Source organism: Falco cherrug, chromosome 8, assembly GCF_023634085.1.
Source record: "Falco cherrug isolate bFalChe1 chromosome 8, bFalChe1.pri, whole genome shotgun sequence".
Classification (NCBI taxonomy): domain Eukaryota; kingdom Metazoa; phylum Chordata; class Aves; order Falconiformes; family Falconidae; genus Falco; species Falco cherrug.
The window spans coordinates 16608475-16633817 of record NC_073704.1 but is presented as its reverse complement, the minus strand read 5'-3'; the positions used below and the strand labels follow the sequence as shown (position 1 = coordinate 16633817).

Here is a 25343-nt window from a genome sequence, read left to right as displayed (position 1 = left end):
TTACAGCAAACCTGATGAAAACATACACAAAGAAAAAAACAGTATTACTGAAAAAATAGAACTTTTTGTAGAAAGAAGTCTGTTATTAAAATATAAACACCAGCATTTCAACAACACAACACTTACTGGACTGGTTTCCTGCCATAGAGGCCCAACATCTAGAAGTGGTATTTGAGGACTTAATTTCCATAACAAATATCTGGAGTACATGAAAACTGGTAGAAAATACACATGAAATGTGACTGTATAAGAATTGAACATGAAGGAAAATGTGTTATACTCTCTTGGTCATAAATTCTTCCTATGACCTTTGGCAAGACACCTAGCCCCACTTAACTACATTTAATGGATAAATCTCTTACAGATTTTAGGCTCTCTGTCCCATTATGCTTTCAAAGTTTACTTCATTACTAGTTGATTGCTATAGCTGAGTGCAGTGTAACATAACAGAAATAATTAGAAATAAAAATCATCAAGATTGTACTAAAGAAAATACAGCGATCAACTGCAGGTATTGTAGAACTGGTTATAGATTACCCTACACTGTATGAAAACTATTTTCAAAATAACTATTTAGGATATACAACATAACTGTGTTCATATAAAACCAAAAAGGAAATAAATAGAATCAAAAACTAAATTAGTTTTGACAATATGTCTACAAATTTGGAAATATTTAAAATTAATATAATGTCTAATGCACTTTGCACATAAAACTGCAACTATTAACTCATTAACTATTAAGCCCATTCTTCCTTTACTGTAGTCAACAAAGTACAGTAAGTAACATGCAACTGATTCATAAAACATTTACAGTTTTCAGCTACAACTTTGATTAAGAAGAACGGCAATAAGAAATATAAAGCAGCAAGTGTGATCATTCTTGCCAGAAGAGCTGAGAATCACAATATAGCTTGTCAGGCTATTTAACATTAATTTAAAGACTAAACATGAGACAGAACAGCTGTTCTCAGACCATCTGAATTTTCAAGGTTTTTTGGTTTTTGGTTTTTTTTCTCAAAAAGATAGGTCATGCAACAACTTTGGCAAAATGTGACGCGATGCCCCTTGCTATGTCTTCTGCAATGGAAGAAAACAGAATGGCGCTTTCTGCTTGCCAAGAGTATTAAACAGTAAGCTGAGGGGAAGGTACAGCAAGGGCCAGGTTGGAGAGGGGCTGGTTTTTCTTTGAAGATTACCTTTACACTGTTCTAGTCCTTTTAAGAGAAGCGTAACACAACCAAGGCCTTAGTCGAGGAAAACGTTTCTTGGACTGTGTGTAAGGACCGCCCTGGGAACAGCAAGGCGTTCAGACAGTACTACAAAGTGCTGAAGAGATGCATCACAGTTCCTCCAGAGCTGGAGAGGAAAAGCAGTATGTAACTACTAACTTAATCTTTTAATGGCAGCTATTCACTTGCAGCAACAGCTGTATTCCTTCAGGGCAGAAAACTGAGCTTAAAAACATCTGACAGGAATACAACCCATTTTCATTCTCCTTCTCTAGAGAATCTGAGGGTGAAGGGATAAATTTTGCCAAGCCAATGCAATATCTTGCTGCTAATCCCTCTCCCAATACAAGTACCTACCCTTACTCTCCTGTGTAATCCAGCCCTTTTCCTTACGTCTGGCACTTGGCAAAACCAAGCTGAGTCACTTCAATTCCCCAAAGTAACATAGATTGTCCACTTTTTTTTTTTTTTTCTTTTCCCTGGCTTAGCCTTCTGACAAGTTGTTTAATATAATCAGTTCAACACAAGTCCTACAAACTAGAGATGCTTCAAAGTGATACGAAAATACCCAGCAGGGAAGCAGCAAGGACTGGGCCTGTCTCCTTTCATCACCAGGAGCTCAACATGGCCTGAGCCAATCTGCTGTGCATTCTCACCTCCGATTGCTAACTCCCCAAAGATCACACAAACACAGAACAACAGGACTCAGCAAGAACTGGGAAAGATGCACAGTGGTTTCTCTTAATTTTTTAGAATTCTATTTACATCTTATCAATTCAAAAAAATTCTAAGTCTCAGAATTAAACTTCACATTGCAAACCTATAACGACACATTAAGTTAGTTTCGCTGGGTAGGAAGTTACACACTAATTCAATACATCAGTAAAAGGCATTATTCACTATTCCTGCTTAGAGAAGTCATCTTATTTTAAACTACTATGACAGACAGCTATCTCTAAAAATAAGATTATTTTGAAAAATAATTTGTGTACTAGAAAAATAATACTCTTGAACAAATCTGTACTTCAGGCTCCAATATTTCAACTCAATCCCAGACAAAAAATAAACAAGCCAAAAAATAAACAAGCCCAAAAAACCCAAAACCAACACCCCCAGTAATTTTTCACTGCAAATCCCAGATCACAGGATAAAGGTTTATATTAGATAATAGAAATTACACTATTGTATTTTTCTGTTTAGTAATTCTCACAAAGAATTAAAAAAAAAAGATGACAAAATGTGATGAAAACAATATAAAACTGGCTTCAGCAGTGTTGTTGCAATTCTGCAAAAAGTGAAATTTTTTTTTCATTCTTTGCTCAGGGTATTACTTGACATTTTTACTATATTCACAGCATGGGTAAACACACCTAAAACTGCAACCTCCTACCTTTTGTCCTCCCCTTTTGTCTCTCTCAGTTTCAAACGGCTCGCTCCCCCATGACCCCCTGATTCTAACCCCTGTTCTCCACCATATCTTTTAAAAACTAGACCTCATTCTTCTGAGCATCCTCATCAAATGAAGCGGGCTGTTGCAAATACACGGCCCTGTGCCCAGCACCACATCATCACAGCGACTGCAGGAAAAGCAGCTTCAGGGGACATCTGGTGTAGTCCTTGAAGTCCTGAGTTGCACCATACTCAAGGACTTAACATTTGGTTAAGTTTCACTATACCTTTAAAAGATGGAAATATGCAAGTTTCTGACAAACAACCACCACTGTCAAACTGCCTAGTCCTGGCTGAACTAAAATGAAAGATGATGCTGGCAACTGGCAGAGCAAACATGGGAAAAGTTCAATTAATCCCATACCATAAGGGTAGAATTTAGTACCGTTCAGTAGTCATCTTGGCTAGTCAGAGTCACCCAGCTAGTCAGCTGACTCCCCCTGAAGAGGGGTCAGATCTGAGGACAGCATCGTGGATCTCCATGATGCGTAGCAGGCCATGGACAGGGCCCTTCTCCTTGTAACGAAGCTTATTAGACACCTATCTATCAAGCTTTCATTAGAGCTTCCACCTCTGTTTTGAGAATAGTGAAGTACGTTGCTTATTAATTACAGACTAACTTTGTCAGAAAGACATACCAAAACTGGTAGTTTGAAAAGAAGCCAAATAGCTTCTTGAATAAAGGCCTCCATGGAAAAGTGTGATTAAAGCTTAGCACAAGGCCTAATGCTGTTCCAGACAAGAAGCTTCACCTTAAGGAACAGTTTCCCTTTCATTCCTTTTCTCCAGAGAATTTGAGGGAGATGATTAAATGAAAAATTTAACAAGAATATCTACTGAGAAAAACGCTATACAGAACAACAATGCTAGCTGAAAGGAAGCAAGGCAGTGAGAGATTCTGAAACTGAAGCATTTGAGAGGACACATTCCTCAAAGACTGTTTTTTAATAGTTACATTTTTTCATTAACACCACACCAAGGAAGACACCACTAAACATAAATTTGCTATAGAAAGCTCTACTTTTTATGCTTAGAGTATGGCCCACATACTGCCTAATTTCATAATATGATTGGAAGAGTCACAGCAAACTTTTTATTAAGTATCTGAAATTTTGGGGCTTTTCATGTAGTAAACGAAAGGAGTTACATAAACTGATGAGTAACAACAGGGTAACAAATATCAATTATTTCCATCATTTTGTAAAACCTCCGCAAACACAAGGATCAGATTAAATGACTAGTCCTACACAGACCAACACTACAACCACCACACAATGGAATTCATCTAAAGAGAGAGATTTCTGAAATAAAACAGAAGACTGGGATCTAATGGCTTACATGACTTAATACAATGGGCTAGCAGAGCTTAAAGATACTAAAGACTTCCCAAAGAGGAAGGCTGAGGTTAATTTTACATTCCTTTGAAAAAAATCTGACACACAGGCACTGTTTTGAACCTCCCATTTTATGTCACAACCATGGCAATTACTTCTGTCATTTCACAAAATAAGGGGAAGCGGGGAATCAAATACCCTCTTATGGCCACACGGCATCACTGAGTTTGATTAACTACAAGTTAATAATTAGTTCTACTTGGTCTCTCACTGGCATGAGATTTGCTTCAGCCTCAAATATAGATTTATAAACTATCGTACTGCTAAGTATCAGTGTCTCACTTTCAGAGAACTCAACATGCCTCAAATACCTGAATTTTGGTATTTTCTGGGAAAAAAAATTCAAGCAAACATTTTCTTCAGGAAAAAAGAACTGAGACATCCCATTCTAAACACAGGACAATTTCCTTCCATAAGCTATTGGTAATTCACGTATATTAGTGATTCATGCCTTTAGGTATTGGAAGCATAGCTATCAGCTGCTAGATAAGGTCACCCATGAACTTCTCATTGATTAACAACTAAAAGTTTCACTTTATCCTCACTGATCTTTGCTTTTTTTTATATATTTTTTCTATTTATTTTTTTTTAGGAGCCTTCTTCATAAACTCAGCCATCCTTTGTATCATTCTATCTGTACCTTCTAAACTAGCCCAGAGGTAAGAGATGGCAACAGCACCACTAGAATCCTCTGACAAGCATAAATCCTTCCCTCACCTCAACGCTCTTCGGCTTAGTTGCCACATAGGAATAGGAAGGATGTAAGTCACACCACTTTGCCTGCAGGAATGAGTGCATCCTATTTGGTTCACATACACCACACTTGTTAACAGGCTTAAAAGAAAAGCAACAACAAAAAAAACCCCACAGAATTTTATTAGATAATCTTTATAATATACATGGGTTTTTTCCTCTTAGGGGAACTGTTCATATTTCTCTTTGTAAAATATTTTGGTATATTAAAAATATACTTTATACTACATTATTATGTATAGTACAATACTTAGAACACAATGCAAAATGTAAGGGTGCAGCATACAAATTAGCCCTTCATATAAAGAGAAAGCTTACAAAATGCAATATTCCAGAAGCTTTCTGGTATTACAATTATTGTTATTATATGTAATTGGCAACATTTGCAGTGATGCATAATCCTGTGACTGAGGAAATTACATTCTCAGACTTTCATCAATTTTAAAATTTTGTTTGTAGCTTAACACTATGACAAAGCTCTTACAACAGATTTGATACCAATATGATGTGACACAACTGAACCAAACCTTAATTTCAGTCACAGTAAGAAATCACAGGATTAAGTAACACTGTGCAGTCTTTTAGAAAAGTTTATTGCTTCCAGATGGATGCAAGTTTCCTTTCAGCACTGATTGTATCTTCTGTACACAGGGTGCCAATGTTACTATAAATATAGACAAAAGCAGTTATAAAGATAAATTATTAAAATATTGACATAAACAGACTCATACAATACTGCCTCTCTCCACAAAGTAAGGACAACTACACTAGAGTGAAGAGTATATCACAAATGTGCACTATAAAAACATGTACAACCTTTTTAGAAATTACAGCCTACATATGAACAAGCACAAATTTACAAGGTATCCATAAAATGACTTCTAATTCAAACTGCGTGCTCTTTGCCCCATGTTGTGTAGTGCCATGTGTTTCACTGCATGGTGCATGCTACCAAGATGTCCACCTGTGCCCATGTATCTGCGCAGCAAGCTAAGTATATACTTACTTCATTTAGCACCAGAACTGTTGAATACACATTGCAACATGCTTACGTTGAAATAAAACTAAAATTGTAAATGATAAATGTCTTTAAGCTAATTTAAATTTCAAACCATGTACATAAGACACTAATATAGTGTATCAACTAATTTTTTTCTGGAAAACATTCTGTAATCAGGGCAATATCCAATTAGACTATAAGAAGATTATATATAACGCTATTTTAGAAATCAAAATACACTCACAAACTACCAGGTAAAGCCAGTACTTCGAGTTTGTTTAACATTTTGTGTTGTTACACAGTTCAGGAGTTATAAGAACAAATGATAATGAGTCATTTAAAATACATTATTTAAAATTTTCAACATTCTCAAAAATCAAAAGATCTCCATCCTGGTTTTGATTTGTGTAATAACAGTGCATCAAGTAGAATAAGTTAATGCATTTTAAAGAACATGCAGAATCCATAATATGCTTTGTGAATAAAATTTGAGCGTTAAGTACCATGAAATTCAAATAACTATCAGCAGAGAAATAACTTTCACTTTTACATCATACTACGTTAGTATACTGTTACATACAGAAATGTACTTATTTTTTGACAGGCATATCAACTGCTTCAAAACAGCCACTAGTCAAAAAAACAAAAAAAAAACCACCCCAAAATTTTCCACAACATATGTATGCTTTGCAACCTTGTGTGCACCAATAGCCTCAAATAAGCAGTCTCCTATCTATTTTAAGCAATCCTTGATATCTCACGTCTACTTAACTCCAGTATGGTAACTGTAGCTACACACCACTTTTACATATCTATTACTAATCCTAGTACTAAGTAGTACTAAAATCAAACAGAAAGACTACTGATTGACATATGAAAAACACCAATTTCAGATAAGTTTTCACTGTTGAAGAAACATGTCAGATGACAGAGGTACCAGTTCAAACCTCCCATAAATACATATGAATATTTTACTCCCCCAAACTTTTAAATGGCAGCATTACACCAAACGGACAGATACATATGGGGATTACCACTATGAGGTTGAAGTAAATACCTTACTTGCAGATCCTAAGAATTTTACTCACAGCATGAAGACCCTGCATATGGCTGCAGGATCAGAGAGTGATTCATATTCATAGCATCCATACAGCAACTAACAGAGATGCCTCTTTAGACTGCAACGGGCACCGCACAGTATGTGTGTTATTGTTACTATTCTATATAACTTTTCCTCTATCATGATATTAAACCTACCTTGCTCATTTAAAAGTAAATGTAACAAATCTGAGTTTCTACACATATCCAGTCACACATTACAAATCAGACAATAATCTTTAACTTAGCCTTGAAGTGGATCAGTGCAAGAAAATTATCACCTGTGCTCAAGAATTAATTACTATAGATACCTTGGCACACATCTTTAAGCTGTTGCCATAACGAATGGATGTTTTACACCGAGGGTCATCTTCTATCCTGTGAACATCAGAAATCTTCTGAAAGAGATTTATGGAAAAATACCAGCTAAGCATATTGAAGCTGCGCTTTTTCCTAATCTTGAGACTGATGAAACTAATTACTCTTCTGGAATGGGTTGTAATGGTAATTCCTATACAGTCTGCTACTGTATTGTAATTCTTAACAACATTTAATAAAATTAACCTCTTGATGTTTTGTGAGGCAAAGAACACTCATTCTCTAAACTATAGCGATCGACCAGTAAGTACCACCCTCAGTACTTTGCAAATGGAAGGCTAGGCAAAATGAAGTTCAAGTTTTACCAAGAAAGCTTGCGTAGTAGTGCAAATACAGGACTAGTGATACGTATGCTTTTACATGAAATACTGTTTAAATATAAATTAACTGGTTTCTGGTACTAAGGCCAGCAATACCAGGTCAAAGCAAAAGTCCATCTGTCCCAGTATCTTATGTCAAACCACAGTCATAAGCAAATGCTATGAGAAGGAAGAAAGCAAGTATTTATTCTATTTTCCACTAATACTTTTCCACTCCCCACCTGTTATCATTTGGGGCACCCTGAACTAACTCCAGTTTCTACACATTTAACAGCATTCCGATGAGGCCTTCTACCTCCAGCTGAATCCACAAAATCTTTTAGTATTAACAATATCCTCTGGCAGTAAGTTCTGCAGTTCTCTTACTTGCTGCACAATTATTCCTTTTGTTTTGAGCCTGGTTCCTCTTCACCTTATTAGATGCACCATATTTATTACCTTGGAAGACAGAAGACCATTGCCATCTACTCTGTCCAGGCCCCATCTCAACTGCCTCCCTTTCAGGCCAAAAAGTGCTAGCCTAGTCCATCACTCTCATCCAGGAGCCATTCCTTACCTTAAATCATTGTCACCTCTTCCTTGAACCTTCTCCAGTCCCACATCATGTTTGTTGAGAACATCAAAACTGCACAGTGTTCAAGATGTGGTTAAATAACCCTCGCTTATAGAGCATACAAACATCTGGTTTAGTCTCTATTTATGTTCTAATGATCCTTAGCATAATAATCCTAACAACTGTTCAAGTGATAGGTGACACTTTCCACATAATAAACCTATAATCATATATGTTAGGAATGGTCTAGCTACAGCTCCTGACCTTGATCCAAAGCTGATGGCATTCAAATAAGAGATCAATACATTACTCTATGATTAATTATATCAACTCTTGGACTCTCTGTCACATTGCCTAGTCAAATCTGTAAAACAGCTGTGATTCTGAAGCTGTGCTGTCGGACATAACAACATAATCTCAACAACCTTTTCCACTTCTATTTTAAAAGTCCCCAAACAAATTCAGCATTTCTGCTCTTCCATGTTTATTCCATGCCATTTTTTCTCTTCCATACTCCTTCCAGCCCACATTCTTAATATACCAAAAGCACTATCAACTTTTCAGGCAGCCTTCACTCCATGAAATAGACAAAGAAAGCAAGTATTAGAAACATAAAACTGAGAAGCATAGTTAAGAACAGCTTTCTTTTTACTTTAAGTTCATTTTACTAGTTCCTGCTTACAAACTAATATCGCTAAACTGTTAAACTTGCAAATGTAAAAAGCAGTAGCTGCTTTCAGGAAGATAGACAAGCATATATGTATAAATGACACTAAATTCAGTACTGATTTTCTGTGTGTACGTTCCACAAATGGTTTCCATAAAACAAGCGAGACCTAGGGACGAAATTTCTAAAACACCACCTGCTTGTTTCTATCATATTTTAAATAATTAACTCCTCAAGCATTGCAAGGGGAGGGGGGGGGGAGCCTCCTTTGTATTTCATTTTTGTTTGTACTACAGTTAAAAAAAGAAAACTACAAGTATTTACCTTTTCTTCTGCTAAGCATTGTTGCCTAAAGCAAACATAGTTACTATTTTTCCATCACAAAAGATCTGTGGAACAGAAAAGGATCTGGAGGATATTCTTAGTTTAATCATAGCCTTGTCTAATGAGTGTGTTACAGACAAGCGGCCAATGAACATTACATTTCACATGAAATATTCAGAAGTGTTATTTTTCCTTTAATAAAAACAATACCAAGTTAAAAATAGACATCTATATAGAGTCTTCTCCTGATTAATGTAACATATCAATATATTTAGATTTACCCTGGAATGTGTCAAATGCAGAATTTACTCAATGAAACCACAAACCTGTTCAAAGTTTGACGTGGACATGAATTACCACCCTCTATTGCCATCTAACTGTTAGTGTATTCACTGGTGCTATGAGAATTTTGACCCCTAACTAATTAATTCACCCCCAGTTACACTACATAGATGTGACAGAGCAGGCCTTTGGGAAGTCCAAAACCATCCAAGTATGAAATCTTTCAGTACCTTTCTTGACAGAGCTGTTTGACAAGTCTCCAAAAGGCCCTGCAAGAAACTGTACCAGGGTGAGGACTTGGACAGGAGCAATCTCATTTTGAGCCATCTTCAGCACAGTCAACAGATCAGCCAGGCAAAGATGTGCTGTTTTCACTCAGAAAACCTGCAAGTTATCTTGAAATTTTTCCTATTTACTTTTAGCAATTTATTTACAAGAATTTTTGCTTAAGTTAGAATAACATAAGCTTTTTTAAAAGCCATTTTCCTACAACACTTTAAGTGAGAATACTTACTCTATTTCTACTATACTTTACTAAAAGAATAAAGAAAAATATAAACACGATTTTAAACGTGTTAAATAGGTGGGTTTAATAAAATTATGATCATTTAATTACGCAAACTCAGAACAGTTCTCTACAAAACAGCATTGTATTTAGTCATAAGTATTTACTGTTGTTACCCTTAACTTCATCATTTGTATGTCAAATTTTGTTTTTCCAAGACTGCTGCACTGCATACGGATCTGTTTCCAGGATACGTATAATTGTGCAGTACATAACATCTGTTGCTTTGCATTTTCTAAGCTTTGCAAAGCATACTTTCCTATATTCACTTGAGTGTATGGACTGACAGAAGAGATGGATTGTCACAGTTCAAACAGACCAACAGCTACAGCAACTACTCTGTACTGACAAGCATCTAAGTAACTACCATCTTACATAGCATAAAGAGACAAAAGCCAGGAAATTCAGAGTTCAGCATTGGATTCTGTTCATGATCTGACTATTTGTTTCAAATCGCAACACACAGGCAAACAGCCACATGCTAGATTAGAGAACTGTGAAGTAAACCAAGTTACTGTACATTTCTTGTCAGAGATTTAATATATTCCTATACCTACAACTAAATAAGAAGCCAGGGGAGGGAGAAAGTTGCACCAGATCTTAAAGATAAGCAGCAGAATTTTGTTTCATCAAATCCCTTACAGCAAGGCTACCATACATGAAGGTTCACAGGAAAATTCAGATCTACGATTTTTATTTGTTTTTAAACACCTTTTATCTTCCTTTTTTCTTTTTTAAACAGACATATTTGTCTGTGTCTGTTACCACTGACAGACCATCAGAGTAAACAGCAGCTTCCACACTACCAGTAAGGGAAACTAATTGTTCTTGTAAAATGAAGCCAACAGTAGGCCTGGAAAATAATTTTTAATTCTTATACAAGTTATCCTGGGATCATTTGAATAATTTCTGATCTACTCTGGTTTCTGAGCTCCAATTTTACAAAAATCAAGCAATGTGTCTTACAACCACACTACACGCTCTGGCTTACAGTCATATTACAAGACCTCCAAATTCAGTGTGGCTTGAAGCATTTTTTTGGTTTTGCAACTTAAGGAGTTATATATTTATTGCATCAATCTCAAAGTTGCTAAGAGCTATATTGTCATTGATATACGTAAAGAGCTTGACATGAGTTGTGCTGTGTTTTTGTTTTCTTTATTTCTAACATTCATAAACTAACATTCAATATTTAACATGTACAATAGACACTATGCTGAAATATTTTACAATATTCAGCTAAGATGACAAACATAAATCACACACACAAAAAAAATCTTGTAATCAAATACCCACCCATCAAAATATAAACTGATGATATACATCTATCCTAAAAAGAAACAAACTAAGAAAATTTAGGGAAGGATTAAAATCAGAAGCAGCCTCTCAATCCCTACATTAGCATTTTTAAACACTCTCGAAAAGCACAGATACAGCTCAAGGCTTCAACCAAATGCACTCATCTCCCAGCACCAAACTCATTCCCAAGAGATAAATGCAGCTAATACTATTCTACACATTAACAACTCACTCCTGATAACTGCACCTAAATAATGGGGATTGGGATGTCATGTGAAACACAGCTTATTTATTCTTCTTCAAAGAAGGGCTGGCAATATTGGTAATTCTAGCGTCAAAAAACTTCCAAGTTTGTGGGACACTTCTTGGTGCTCTGCTGAACTTACACTGGGAGGGGGAGGGATTGTGACTCCATGAGGAGACACAACAGGAAAACGGTTACCTTGAGACCTTACGGGAAGCAATGTGTTCTCATTCAGTAGTGTATTTTTAATCTGCATACTTTGATAACAAAATACATGTTCATAAAGAAATTTAGGTTCAACCAAGTAAGCCATCAACACATTTTAGATGAATTAACTGGTTTTTCCTTTAGCAGCTTTGTCACTGAAAAACATGAAGTCAATTACTTTTAATTTCAAGATCACCTTCAGAATTAATACATACAACTAGATGACAATGTGTATCAATAAATGAAGCTAAAGAAATACCAGAAGCCTAATTACTTTTCAAAATATTAAGTCTCATGCATGCTTAAATACACATTTAGCTTTTAAAACCATGAATACTATTATGTGATAGTAACTTTCTCTATACAAGAATACATCAAATGTTGGTAACAAAATAACTAACCACTTTTCCAAATTACAAAAAAATCAAGGCACCATTTTTTTTTCCTGCGGAGGCCCACAGCAAAATAGTTTGACAGTAAAATCTGGAGTCCTACAAAAACAATTTCTATGCTCAGCCAGAGTGCAGAAGTAGGAAATACCACTGTCTTCAACTCTTCATCATAGCTACATAAAAATCCAGTTACCCAGATAACATCTAAATGTGAAAGAGAGATTATAATATGTTTTGGTAATTCATCCAAGAGGCGGAGTTTCCAAAACACTAAGAACCCATTTTTTGTTGCATTTACAGGGTCATGACTTCCCTGCCAGTTGCAGTGCCACATGCACAACTGTTTTTAAGACATTGTTGCATTTTTACTTATTCAGCTACATTTGAAGATATGAACCTAAACTTGTATCACTGTCCAAAGGATATTCTCTACATTTCAACTAAAGGGGGAAAGGTTCCTAAACAGGAAGAAGGGAGTTCCAAAACAACTTCCCTTGTGAAAAAGTTTGAGAAATACTATCCTTACACTTAGTCTACAGATGCAAGTATTTTTGAGAGCGCCTGAACAGTTGGAGGGAGGAAGCGCTAGTCATTTCAAGCTAACAGTTTAAAAAAATATATCATTAAATGGTCTTTTAAAAGGCTAATTTATTAACTTTACAGTTGTACTCAACTCTGTAGTATGTCAGAGAATGGTAACACAACTCAAAAAAATGACAGTTAATGTCTATGAGACAGGAATCAATTCAGAAAAGGATCTTAGTATAATGCAATTCTATAGCAGTCCCAGTAGTAAATGACAAAAAGGTCAAATTTTGAAAGGAAACAGCAGATACCACCACAAAACTAGCAGATGTTCCTAAAGGATCATCTGTACAAAAACATAAGCATATGTGAGAGAAATCCAACACTATCACAAAATCAGTTGGTGTCTAACATAATAGCAGTTCCTTATGGCAATATGGTAATACATGTATCAGATACTCAACACATTATGTTTTTTTGTCTGCACATACTGTTACAACGCAAGTCATAAAAACCAGGACCACCGATTTCCTTGAAAGGAAAACATTAGTTCCACGACTCACTAACATTATGGTACACAAAGAGTACTCAATTCTTTAGGTTTTATGTTCTCAGATTTTCAGTCATTTCAGTTTTTTCATAAATTGAGAAGAATAAAAATATTTTTAGCGTACTGCATGTACTGGAGTAAAAATTTCTTTCTAAAGGCAATGCATGATATAGGTGGGTACACCTAAATGAAACAGTAACAAAACAGGATTCCTTCTATCCAATACCTGTTTGTTCGGGTTTTACATAATTGCAACAACATCTATTATTTACCTGCTGCTTTTGTGACATAGGTAACAAACAAGATATCTACAAGGAAAGAAAACCTGTTTATCTAAGTCTTGTTTATTTTGACTCCAACAAGAGCAGATGACAGACTTCCCTGCTTTATTTTTATTTCTATTTCCTAACTGTAAAGTAAAGATAGGAATGCCTTAATATGAGCATGTCTTTTGCCAAGATACAAAACAAGAAAATGCAAAAGAACATCATATTCTGAATTCTAGCCCATTTCTTACCATGAAGAGTTACAACTATGAAAGCAAGGCTATATGGCTTCGCAATTAGCAGAAGACCCCATTAGGCACCATGATCCCCACAACTATCCCACACAAGGTGCTACAGAACCAGACCCTACACACAGTCCCAGGAGAGAAACAGCAACAAAGAAAGCAGGCAGCAGTCTCAGACTCTTAAGCGGCCAAGCTATTCATCAGATTTTGTATTTGTTTTCTGTAGACACTGAGGGGGGGAACCAGGAAAGGATTTCAGGAATTATGTAACTTCTTGGACATTTCCAGAGCACTGCTTCTAAACTTAACAAATTGCCTGAAAGAAACCACATATTCTCCAATAAACTACGCTCAAAAGTCAAGATAAATTGGCAACATTTGATGCAACAGAAAAGACATAAATGTGCATAGCAGAGGACTACAAATTCAAGGATGATATGGTAAAATGGCAACCAAGAACAGATTAGAACAGCATCTAGAATATGAAAGAGGGTTAAAAAAAATTAATAATCTTACTCAAAGGCTGAAGAACAGGGCAATTCAGAAAATGAGATACAAGATTTATGTTTAGATAAGGGATTTGACTGTTTTAAAATATTTAAAAAGAACAGTAATTTACACTGAGGAAGGACTCGGCCCTACAGCACCATCACAGACATGAAAATAGCACTAGCATGGACATCAAAAATTGGTTAGTATATCAGCTTTTTTTTTAATACACATTTTTTAATTCTTTCCATGGTGCTATATTATCAAACCCATCAATTTATTCTTGCACACCTTTGCACAGAAAGCATAGTCAAAAGAGCTGGCAATTATTCTATGAATAGGAAAATTATGGAAGTTTGAGAACTTTTTTTTTTTTTAACCAACTTGCATCCCACCTCTCTTTACCTCACCACTTCATTATGTGTCTGACTTTCCAGTGATTTCCCTACCCTGCATCACGCATACCTCATGCACTGTAATAGCACCACCCTGCATATCTTCCTAGCTGCCCAACAGCAGCTACTGCTTCCCCTCTGTTCACTCATACCCCCTCCATAGTACCAACAAATCCCTCCCACACCCATATGGCACTTCACCAAACACTTACACTCACTTAATACATCAGCTCAGCCCCACCGCAGTATTCTTCATCACCCTTTGATTCCAACCGTTCTTCCTTCAATTGGCCTACTCAGTGGCCAAAATCCAGCACCAGCTACGTCTGGCTTGTTACTGGTGTGCCAACTGCCTGATGATGCATGATACGCCAAGCACCCAGCCAGCCACCATCCCTTGCTCGCCAGGCAGGCAGAGGAGATACAAAGCAGAGGAATAAAGCAGAACATCGCCTTGTCTATAGTAAGAGTACATGTCAAGGCCTAATTATTACATAGCGCCGCTGGAGAAACAAAGGAAAAAGAAAAAAAAACGAAAAACAAATACAAAACCAAAACCCATCATCTTTAGGTAAGTCTAAAACTTGCTGGTTTATAGCCTACAACAGCTTTAAGAGTACACAAACCACAACATCACCAATAGAAATAGTTTTGCATTAAAAAGAAAAGGCCATGAGAAACAGTTATTACTTTGTGTGAAAGCTAAATAAATCCTGTTATTTCGAATTCATGTAGCATCAGAATCAAACTCATTAACACATGTGCAGCTTAGCATGTATGTAAACCCAAACACATACAAATACAATTTGCAAGACCTAGCTAGCATAGAAACTTATTTTCTGGAACAAAGATTTAAACATCTGATCACTTTCTTTGGAGGCAGAGAATTAGAGTACATTTAAAAGCCACTATTAGATGTCCAGGGTATGTTAATCCCTTTCAACATAAGCAGAGAGATGCGTAAACATATGAAATACAAGAAAAACGCCAGAAAGCATGAAACAATGTCAGTTGTTCCACAAACACAGAGCCATGAATTGATCTGCTGATAAAGCAGAGAAGACACACAGAGAATCAAGCCATGTCTAAAAATCACCTGAAATAAGAGTCTCTTAAAATTTGTTCTTTAATAAGTATATCCCATTTCCTTAAATATTTTTAAATTTTCACAACAAAGTTGTAAAATAATAACTTCTTATGCAGTTTCATGCAGGATTTATCTAGAAGACATTAATTTTATGGACTTCCTTGAAAAAAAATTTGAGTGTCTTACAAGTTCAGACACCATGGGATTGTTTTAAAACTGCATGCTTTCTTCCTTGAGTTTGCAACTTAAAGACATATATTAGTGTGATACATGTACGTCCCACTCTCGGTTACACTTCATATTATTTATTTTTATGTCTCTTTCTTACAAATAGTTTTCCTATTTGGACAATAGATAAGCCACTTACAGAAATTATGTTCTCTACATGTCAGAAGTAGAATCAAAAGCTTTGAATTTGACCAATGTGGAACTTCAGTAATTCATGTTTTGTAACAGCCAGTTCCCATTTCCATTATTCCTGACTGACCGATAGACTGACAGATGTCTTACTTTAGAGATCCCAAACAGACTATTGGTATCTATTTCAGCCACATCTGTTCCTAAATAGCCTTGGCAGCAGGCCACTATGCACTCGGAATTAATTTTAAGTCCTTTATTGCTAACTCTTTCACAGTTGAAATACATCACTGATTTTTTTTCCTTATTGCTGCACTTATATAGAATATTTATAAATTATATTTAAATTAATAACAAGAACTCCAATATACTATATATAAAGTATAGTATACTTAAACAACACACTGATTTTTTTTTTTTTACTTCATTATGAAAATATATATTCAATAACACATTAACCTCTGGATTGCTCCAGAGATCTTACTTTCTCATTGGTCAATTAATTTAAAATATTATGTTTAATTACTCACATTTAACAAGCAATTTTATTCAGATTATTATTATTATTATCCAAATACTCAGTCCAGCCTACATGCTGTTCTGACATGCTGTTCTCTGGAACGTCTTATACCATCCAGGCTAGTACACTACACATACAAGAAACAACTTAAAAAGTTTTTCATAATGATCAAAAGCCTCAGGACTTCACATACCAGTAAAACACCAAGTGAATGCCAGTCTTGCTCCATTTCCTATCTGACAGAAATCTGCTGAAAAACTGCAGCTATTGTAAATTGGGAAATTCTGTGGCAATCTTTAAAAAGATGCTGAAGGCTTTGAAGAAATATCAGGATTAAAAGTTCTCATTCAGCAGCAAAAAACAAGGAAGAAGAGCATAAAGAAGACTGAATGGCCCTATTTATACTGAAACTGTTCTGAAATACAAATGATTCCCACACACACTGCTGCTAACTCCCCCAACATGTCATTATTTTTTAAACTTTAGCCACATCAAAAAAAACCAAACAAACCACTCTGAGCGTTTGTTCTTAAATGTAAATATTTCCCCCCCTCCATCATTCAGTCATTCTTATTATCTTATTGGAACTTCTAAAAATCACATATAATATTCAAATCTGTACTTAAGATAGTGCTCTCTGCTACGGTTTTGAAGCAGCATCCAAAATGAGAAGCCCTACAGTTTGGGGCTGGATTATTAATAGAGAGCAAGAAGTCTTGTTTTTTCTTATTTTCCATGATTATATTTATAGCATAGGAAAACCACACAGAATGAAGCTAGAGAAAAAACTAGTAACTACTGACTGCGAGCTCAACGCCTCTTGCACTGCTAAAAGCAAGCAAGTAGCTGTGGGTCTGAGGGTGTCGGGCTCCAGTGAGAAGAAAAGGCTCAGCTGAGCTGCACACCCAGGCTGTAACTGCAGTGCTTCGGAGCGGCCAGCCAAGCCATGCCCCGCACTGCCCACATTCCCACCTGACACATTCACTCTCCCAGGCTCCCCATCCAGTTGCCTGCCCAGGCCTTACGCCTGCCCAAAGCTTTCTTGTAACAAAGAACACACAAAATTCATAATGGGTCACACTTTTTTGAGAGGGGAGAAGAGACTGCTGGAGAGCTTACTAGAAGGTCTGGAGAGCGATCAACAAAGGAAGTTATCGCAAGTCCTCAGCGAGCACAGGTGACCAAAAACCTCTAGAAGACAAAAGCTGCAGAAGTCAGAGAGAGTAAAGAAGGATGTCTGCCTGATAACCACACTGCCAAAAGCTCCACAGAAACAGTGCAGTATGACACGACTGAGCCCAGTGCACAGCAGATGTTACCTGCTTGGGAACTTTAAGCTGGAGCTTTCAGTTCTATTTAGAAGCTGAAGGAGCCAAGGCTGCACAAGCTACCGCGTGTAAGAACATACAATGGGAACCACAGAACTGTGGATGATACATGATGACTTCAGCAAGGCAGGAACACTTCTGGGAAACTATTAGGGGTGGGAGGTTAGGGAAAAGGGGAGAAAGCAACAGCCTGGTAGTTCTCTGACTTGACAGACTGGAGTGACTGCCATAAAAGAAAAGTCTTAACATAGGAAGAATTACTATGTACAAGTCCAAGCAGGAGACATTTAGCATCACTGGCGAAGTGTGAAGACCTGACCTGACCTTTTAGAGCCTAAGGCAAACTATGTTATAAAGCTTTTGGTTCGGAGAAAGCACACTTAAGCCAAATCCCAGTGGAATAGACTTGTCCAGACAGCCATTGACCACCTCCTGTACCTACTGACAGCTCAGCCCAAGCACTGCACTCCTGTACTTCTGTTACACCGAATGAGACCATAACACAGACAGCTCCCCCCAGCACCAGTACAGGTCACACACTTGCAAGGCCCCAGGGTAATTGCTACTGGGATCCACGAATGTGGGAGAGAAAAAAACATTCAAGCTCTGAAATTCCTATCTGACCTCTGCAACTGGAAAGGTAAAACCATCCTGGCCAACTGTATTCAAGATGGAAGGAAAAACAGGCAAGAGCTGTGTTGTATTCATCCCTGCGAGGGCAATAAGCCCTAGGCTGTGAAATTTTCAGCTCCTACTTAGCACTTCTGCAGTCCCAGACAGGCACATGTAGAGCCACACTGACCCAAAGGAAGGAGTCACAAGTATTCTTCTGAATGCTGCTTGGGTAGACTGTTGTGTTCCCACGACATTGTGGCCAGAAGGATAGAAAGGTCTCAGAAACAACCTAATAGTTTTTCCTGTTAAAATTATTGCATTCTCAAAGAGATCCTGGAACAGCCACAGATGACAGAGAGATGGCATCTATACCAACAGAGGAACCGAATACCCCTTTATCTTCAATGTCACTACTCAACATTTAAGAATTTGGAAATTCTTTTGTAAAAACTCATAGCCTACCACAGACTTCACGAAAAACCCAGCACTGGGAAGACACCACTGCCTTTTCCACCGAAGCTAGTAAAGAAGAAGGATATTAAGAGCTTCTCAGAAACCAAAATATTCAACAGCTCAATGCTACATAGTACAAAACCTAATTGTCAGGAACAAAGACATATCAGCATATATTTAAAACATATGCAGTGAAAGCCCAAATACTGACATAATTGACACCGACTTGTCAGTGCTGCTTTCCGTAAGACTCCTGAAGTTCTGCCATCTGCAGTATGTTTGACTTTAAGCACTGCATACTTTATTACCTCACAGGAACTAAGACAGAAAAGCTCCTGATGTCTGTATGAGTAATTGAAGGATAAAAAGCTCTTACGCAAAAGTAGCAACTTGGGGTGGTGGATTTTTCCTAGAAAAAAAAAAAACAACCAAAAAAACCCCACCCCGGAATATATTCCTGACCCCGGAAGCATGGAGCAGTATGTACTGAAATTCATTCTTCCTGTTTGTACCTTAAAATCTTTCACTGGTGACAATTAAAAGACAATCATGGACCCTAGTTCCTGATATATGGCAATTCAAGCTACATTAAAGCAGTCAGAACATAAAGTGGCAATGAAATTAGAGTATCACACATAGAACTAAACAGTAAATAAAACACACTTCAGAACACATACACAGAGACCTGTAGCTTATCCCAAAAGGGAAGGAAGAGAGGCCAGAGTATTGCATAGTCTGCTAAGGCACCCAGACTAGCTCCACAAGAGGAAGGACCGTACGCACATCAGTGCGGCCATCATCACAACTCAACCATCCTGATGAAAAGCAGGAATCTAAGTCCTAGCACAGCACCACATTAACACGGCAACACTATTTGGAAGATATGAGTCAACAGCTGTGCATGGAACCATATTAGTTTGATTTCGGTAACGGTTACATGAAATGAAACATAACTACTTCGCTGTGAGCATCTGAGTATTTCTCTGCAGCAGCAGCACTGGAATCACAGGTTTCCACACCGCTCTTGAGCCTCTGCAGTGCAACAGACCACCTTGAAGAGGAACAGATTATCCTAACACAGAAAAACTGGTACACAGAAGAAATTTTGTTTCTCTGTATGCTGAATTTATGGGTGCTGGATCTTAACCCATATGATGTTTTAAATTCTGTCCAAAATAATACTGAAAAAAACCTGGTATTTTAGACCTGGACAGGCTAATTGAGCCATACCAGAAGGCAACTATGCTGTCCGGAAACTCTGTGTTCCTGAATGCCACTTTGATTTCCCCTTCACGTGACCACTGGGAGGTCACTGCAGTAAGCAAACACTTTTAAGAGTATGTAGTTTTGAAAGCAAGTTTAGGTTTTCACAGTTTCTAGGAGAAAAAAAGACTATTTGGATAATTTAAGGAGCATTCCTTTTCTTCTAAAACTTTTGTGCATGATTTGTTTCACTTGATCAAATCCTTCGTAACAGCACTTTCTCACAGTGTGTTGCTTTATGGGAAAAGCACAGCGCAAGGACAACCTGCCACAGAAGCCTCATCCCAAAACTCAGGCACTTCTCGCAAAACCATACCCGCCTGTATGTTTGTGTATCTGTCAGAGAGAGTAAGCCGAGAAAAGACGATGCAGCAGAAACAAAACCAAATCCTCTTACTGCTGCGCCTGGGGCTAAGAAACCATAACACCACTACCACTTACATTTCATCTTTTTCATATCGCCCACCAAGAAGTCCAGCACTTCCTGGCGAGAGCCTGTTTCAGGTACAAGACAGCCCTCGCCTTATGAACAATTATTTTTTTAATCACCAGTCACCTGGAAGGGGAAGAGGCACGCCCGACACCACGGACTTTAGTTCACTGCAACCCGGTGTCACGGCGCCTCCCCGCCGCCCGGCCCGCAAGGCCCCGGCCCAGACAGCGCCGCGGGCAGGCCCAGCCCGCCCCGGTTGGCGCCGCTCCCGCTCCCGGGGCCGGCCTAGGCCCGGGCCCGGCTCCCGCGCCCCGGCCCCGCGGCGGACGCCCCCTGCCCCGCCCCGTCGCACCTGTGGGGCTCTCGGGCAGGATGGGGCTCCAGCGGAGCCGCCGGGCGCTCAGCACCACGTCGCAGCTCCTCTTGCTGATCTCGAAGATGCCCCTGAGGAGCGGCTCCTCTCCCGCCTCGGCCGGCGGGGCCGCCGCCAGCGGGGCCACCCTCCGCCGCCGCTGCTGCTGCCGCCGCTCCTCGGGCGCCGCCGCTAAGGAGCGAGCGGCGCCGGCGGCCACCGGCTGCGCGCGCTGCTCCCGCCGCGGGGGGCGGCCGGGCGGGCGCTCGGGCCCGGGCCGTCCCTGCGGGCGGAGGAACGGGGCCGCGTCGCCCAGCATGGCGGCAGCACCGCCGCCCCGCACCACCGGCCGCGCTCGGCGTCCCGGCGGCTGCCAGGGCAGCGCCCGCCCCGCCCCGCGGGCGGAGCCGCGGCCCCCCGGCGGGAGGGCCCCGGTGCCTGGCCGCCCGCCGCCGCCGCATCCCCGCGGGCAGCGGTGGCAGGGGAGCCCTCAGGCCGAGCCCCTGCCAGCGCCGAGGGGACCCCCGCGCTGCCGGAGGCCGCCGGGGCGCCTGGAGCCGGGCCGCGCTGGGCTGAGGTACGGCGCCTCCTGAGCCGGCAGCGAGGGCGGGCAGCAGGCGGGCTCCCCCTCCCACGTTACCCTTACCGCCCCGGGGAGAGCCACGGGGGAGCGCCCCAGCCGCGGGAGCGCATAGCGTGCGCCAGAGCCCCACGCGTCTGCCGCCTTTCCATTATCAGCAGTAATATTACTGTTACTTAGCTCCGGGAAACCATGACGTGAAGTTGCAGTAGCCCTTCCGAGCTAAAAAGGCCAAGTCCTCCCGAAGTTGGGTCCCTCGCACAGCCTGGAGATAGACGCCACGTTGGCACTGGTGCTGTAACCTGGAGCATTGTTGCTGTAAGCCCGGGGTGCCCACCCGGGGTGCCCACCGGTGGCCGCGGAGCAGGGCAGCCAGGCATCAGGCCCACACTGGCGTGGCAGGGGTTTGTAGCAGGTGGGCCAAGGCAGGAGGCCTGCCCAGCAGGTTGTACCGTTATTCCTTGCCCTCAAACCTTAACTGCAGAAGGGGCAGACGGCTGCTTTATTCCTGCTCTGTGAAGTACACGTTTTACAGTTCAGAGGTATGATGGCTTTACTCACAGGTTCTGTAAGATTCACTGACGACAATCATGTTGGAGCTCCAGCATCAGCTCCAACTTGTAAGGTGCTCCTGAGCCTGTAAGGGCTTAACTTGATGGAAAACAGCAAGGGCTTTTTTAGCTCCATGTAATGTCGTGGAGGCTTATCAGTGCATGAAAAAGGATGTTTTTAGACAAGTGGTTTAGTGATTTTATCTTTAGTATTTGTAATGAGACAAATATACAATGTTCCTCTGAGAAATAAAGGAATAAATTAAAAATACTGCCTTTTGCTGATTGATACAAATTACAGTTCAAACCACATGTCAAAATATCCAAGGCTCTTCCAGTGATGTTCGCCTCTCTAGAAGAGAAATGATGTTACAGGTAAGGAAACCTGATTTCTGCAGCCAAACCAACAGATGACTCCATGAGATGATACATGATTTCACAACTGGTAAGCTGCTTTCCATAACAGTTCCGTAAAACCTTGTACCAAACTGCTAATTATGTAGCTGAGAAGACAGTTTTAAGACACATTTAAAAAGTCACTATGGTACAGCTTTTTGATATTTATTTCCATCTATCGCTTTGCCACATTTAAAGCATGCTCTGGATATTTGTTAAATATGCAACCATAACTGCTTTTCAATTTGTATCAAAGCATTGACACAGCTTTCCCTGAAATGTAGCCTTCACCAGTTTGCCTTCCTGAATCATAACATGACCATGTAAAGTTTCTGCTTGCTCAAAGCTGTTAATGTCAATAGTCTTATTCCAACTTTGTGTCAAAATTTTTTATTCCTTATATGATCTTTGTTGGGATATAAATATCTGGACTGTAGGGTAATCAGATAAAATAAAGTACAAATAATGGAAATTATGTGTAAACTGTGGAAGCTTTGTGCAAAATTCTTTTTTTTTATTATTTTCCCTTAAACATAACTGAGTGACAAGGCAGGAAAAACTGCAAGCCAAACAAACAAGCTTGCTTTACCAATTTATCATTCTGGTACAACAGTAGATGGACCAATTATACTTGCGCCTGTTATTTGGCATCGGTGATTTTAATGTGTTTGCACTGATGTCATTCAAAAGGAAAGCTCAATCATTAACTAGGAGATAAAGCACAACATGGAACTGGATATAGTTGAATCAGTTTTGAGGCTGTATACCCTTTATAATCCTCTGCAGTCATAGTGTTTATTTTTGGGACAATTTATTAGCTTGTCTCATCTATGTATAGTATTTATCGTCACCAGATAATGTCTCATAAGGTACAGGAAGACAAAAGCTGATAACTGTCTTAGAACCATAAAATAATGCTATTTTCAGTACCATCAGTGGAAGACTAATACAGTTCTGAAGAGACTTGTAATATCCTTCAACAGATATCATTAAAACTTCTAATACCCTTTTATTGATGTTACTTGAAAGGTGTTTTATATCAGTATCTGTTTAGATAATAAAAGGTAGTAGATAAAAACAACAGGTTTATCTACTACAGCTACCCACAGCTAGCAAGTCAGGGACCTTCCTGCCTAGGACTCACCTGGTGGTACCCGAGCAAGGAAGCCCAGGGAAGACTGCTTAACTCCCCCAAGAATCCAAACTATCAGGCAGGATCACAGCAATAGGGCAGATCTGGACCAGCCATGATCACAGCCAGATCAGGACCATGGCAGAATAGAAACCCAGCATCCTACAGCATCTGAGCTTAAATAGTTCCAAGTCCTGGGGCGGAGTTGGGGTGGGGGAGTTGCAGGTGGGCTTGTCAGGGTTTTTCAGGCTCAGTAGTGCCCCTTGGAACCTTAGCAGTGAGAAGCACAGAAGGAGAAATGCTAAGGAGCAGTAAGGGCAGGTCTCTATAAAGGAAGTGGAGCTGGGAGCCACCATGAGTCAGAGCTGTCTGTGCCCAGCCAAGGTGAACAGAGCTGTGTGTAGTCAAGCTCACATGAGGGTCCAGATAGCTAGATAAACCTGTTGCAATGAGGTAAATCCTACATGAAGCTGAAAAGCAGTCAGTGAGTCAGGTCTGGCGACAGTAACCAGTGTCAGTGCTAGCCTAGCAGCCACTAGGGAAGCTATACTGTCAAAGCAGGTCCAAGGTCAAGCAAGGATAGCATAAGGCCTAAGAGTGAGGGTTTGGGTATGGCCAGGTACAGACATGGCTGCAATATCATGAAGGCAGGTACCAGGGGTGAGAGCCTCTTCTTAAACAGTCCTTGTGGTTTCTTAGAACTTGTTCTCAGCAGTCTGGACCTGGAGGAGATGTTGCTCCATGCCAGGGTGCTGGCCTTGAGCGCAGGTGGACAAGCTAGCAGAGGCGAGCATCCTCTGGGTCTGGTGAAGAGGCAGTAGAAAATAAGGAGGTGAGCTAACCTCTCCTTAACTAGCAGTGTTTTTCTCTGGCTGAAGGAATAATCTCTTGCTGTCTAGATGCTAAGAAGTAGTGGGAGTCTCAGAAGTCTTTTCCAGAAGAACCTCATGAAGGGAAGAAAGAGAGGAGGTAGGGTAATCTCTGGCAGAAACAGCAAGTGAGGGAAGTACAGCTAGTGTTTACGGAAAGAGAGCAGGCAGGTAGAACATGCTATTGGAAAATAAATCCTCTTACCTCAAGAAAAATGGGTAGAAAAATGCAACAATGTCAACAGGCAAGAAATGAGAAAACCAGTTTTTGATTCATGAATAATGTGATGCTGAAGTTAAGGAATGGGATTTAAGATGAGAAGAGATGCTGTGAGGAAAATTCCTTACACCCAGTCTGGAGGATTCAACTGGCCGTTTCTAGTAGCTGGCTTGTTTCAGCAGCTAATGGGGATTTGCTTCTGAAGCAACCTGAATTCTGATATTGGCAGCATAGTCTTGGCTTGTATGTTTTTCTGGCTACAGTGCCTGTTTATACAATGAAGGTTTAGTGTGTAGTCAGTTATACTTCAGCTGTTCATTCCCAAATATTAGCTCTCCCTTCTTATGTTGTACATTAGTACATTCCCTTCTTACATTGCTGCTCTAAAAAAGAATCTTTTGTAGCTCTCATTATTAATTCAGCTCTGTTTTGTTGGTTTACCTTGACTTCGAAGAAGAGACATCAAGCAGAACACTGAACCTTTTACAAAGTAAGTCATAAATTATTCTAAAGAAAAATGGCATCAATAGTCTGTAAAAAAGAGCATTACTATTACTGTA

At 39.5% G+C, this 25343-nt stretch overlaps 1 protein-coding gene across 4 annotated transcripts in view; it reads right to left on the bottom strand.

Annotated features, from left to right (window-relative positions):
* CERKL (ceramide kinase like) overlaps positions 1 to 21449 on the bottom strand; it is a 59315-nt gene extending 37866 nt beyond the window's left edge. For 2 of the 4 annotated variants that reach the window (XR_008733431.1, XM_055717663.1), the window contains exon 1: positions 21036 to 21449. Coding sequence is in view for 3 of the 4 variants with exons in the window: in XM_055717663.1 (XP_055573638.1) it covers positions 21036 to 21354 (319 nt within the window). In the remaining variant the exon portion in view is untranslated. The remainder of the gene's footprint in view (positions 1 to 21035) is intronic. The other 2 variants (XM_055717662.1, XM_055717661.1) reach the window with 2 other exon arrangements.
* Between the last annotated feature and the right edge of the window lie 3894 nt (positions 21450 to 25343).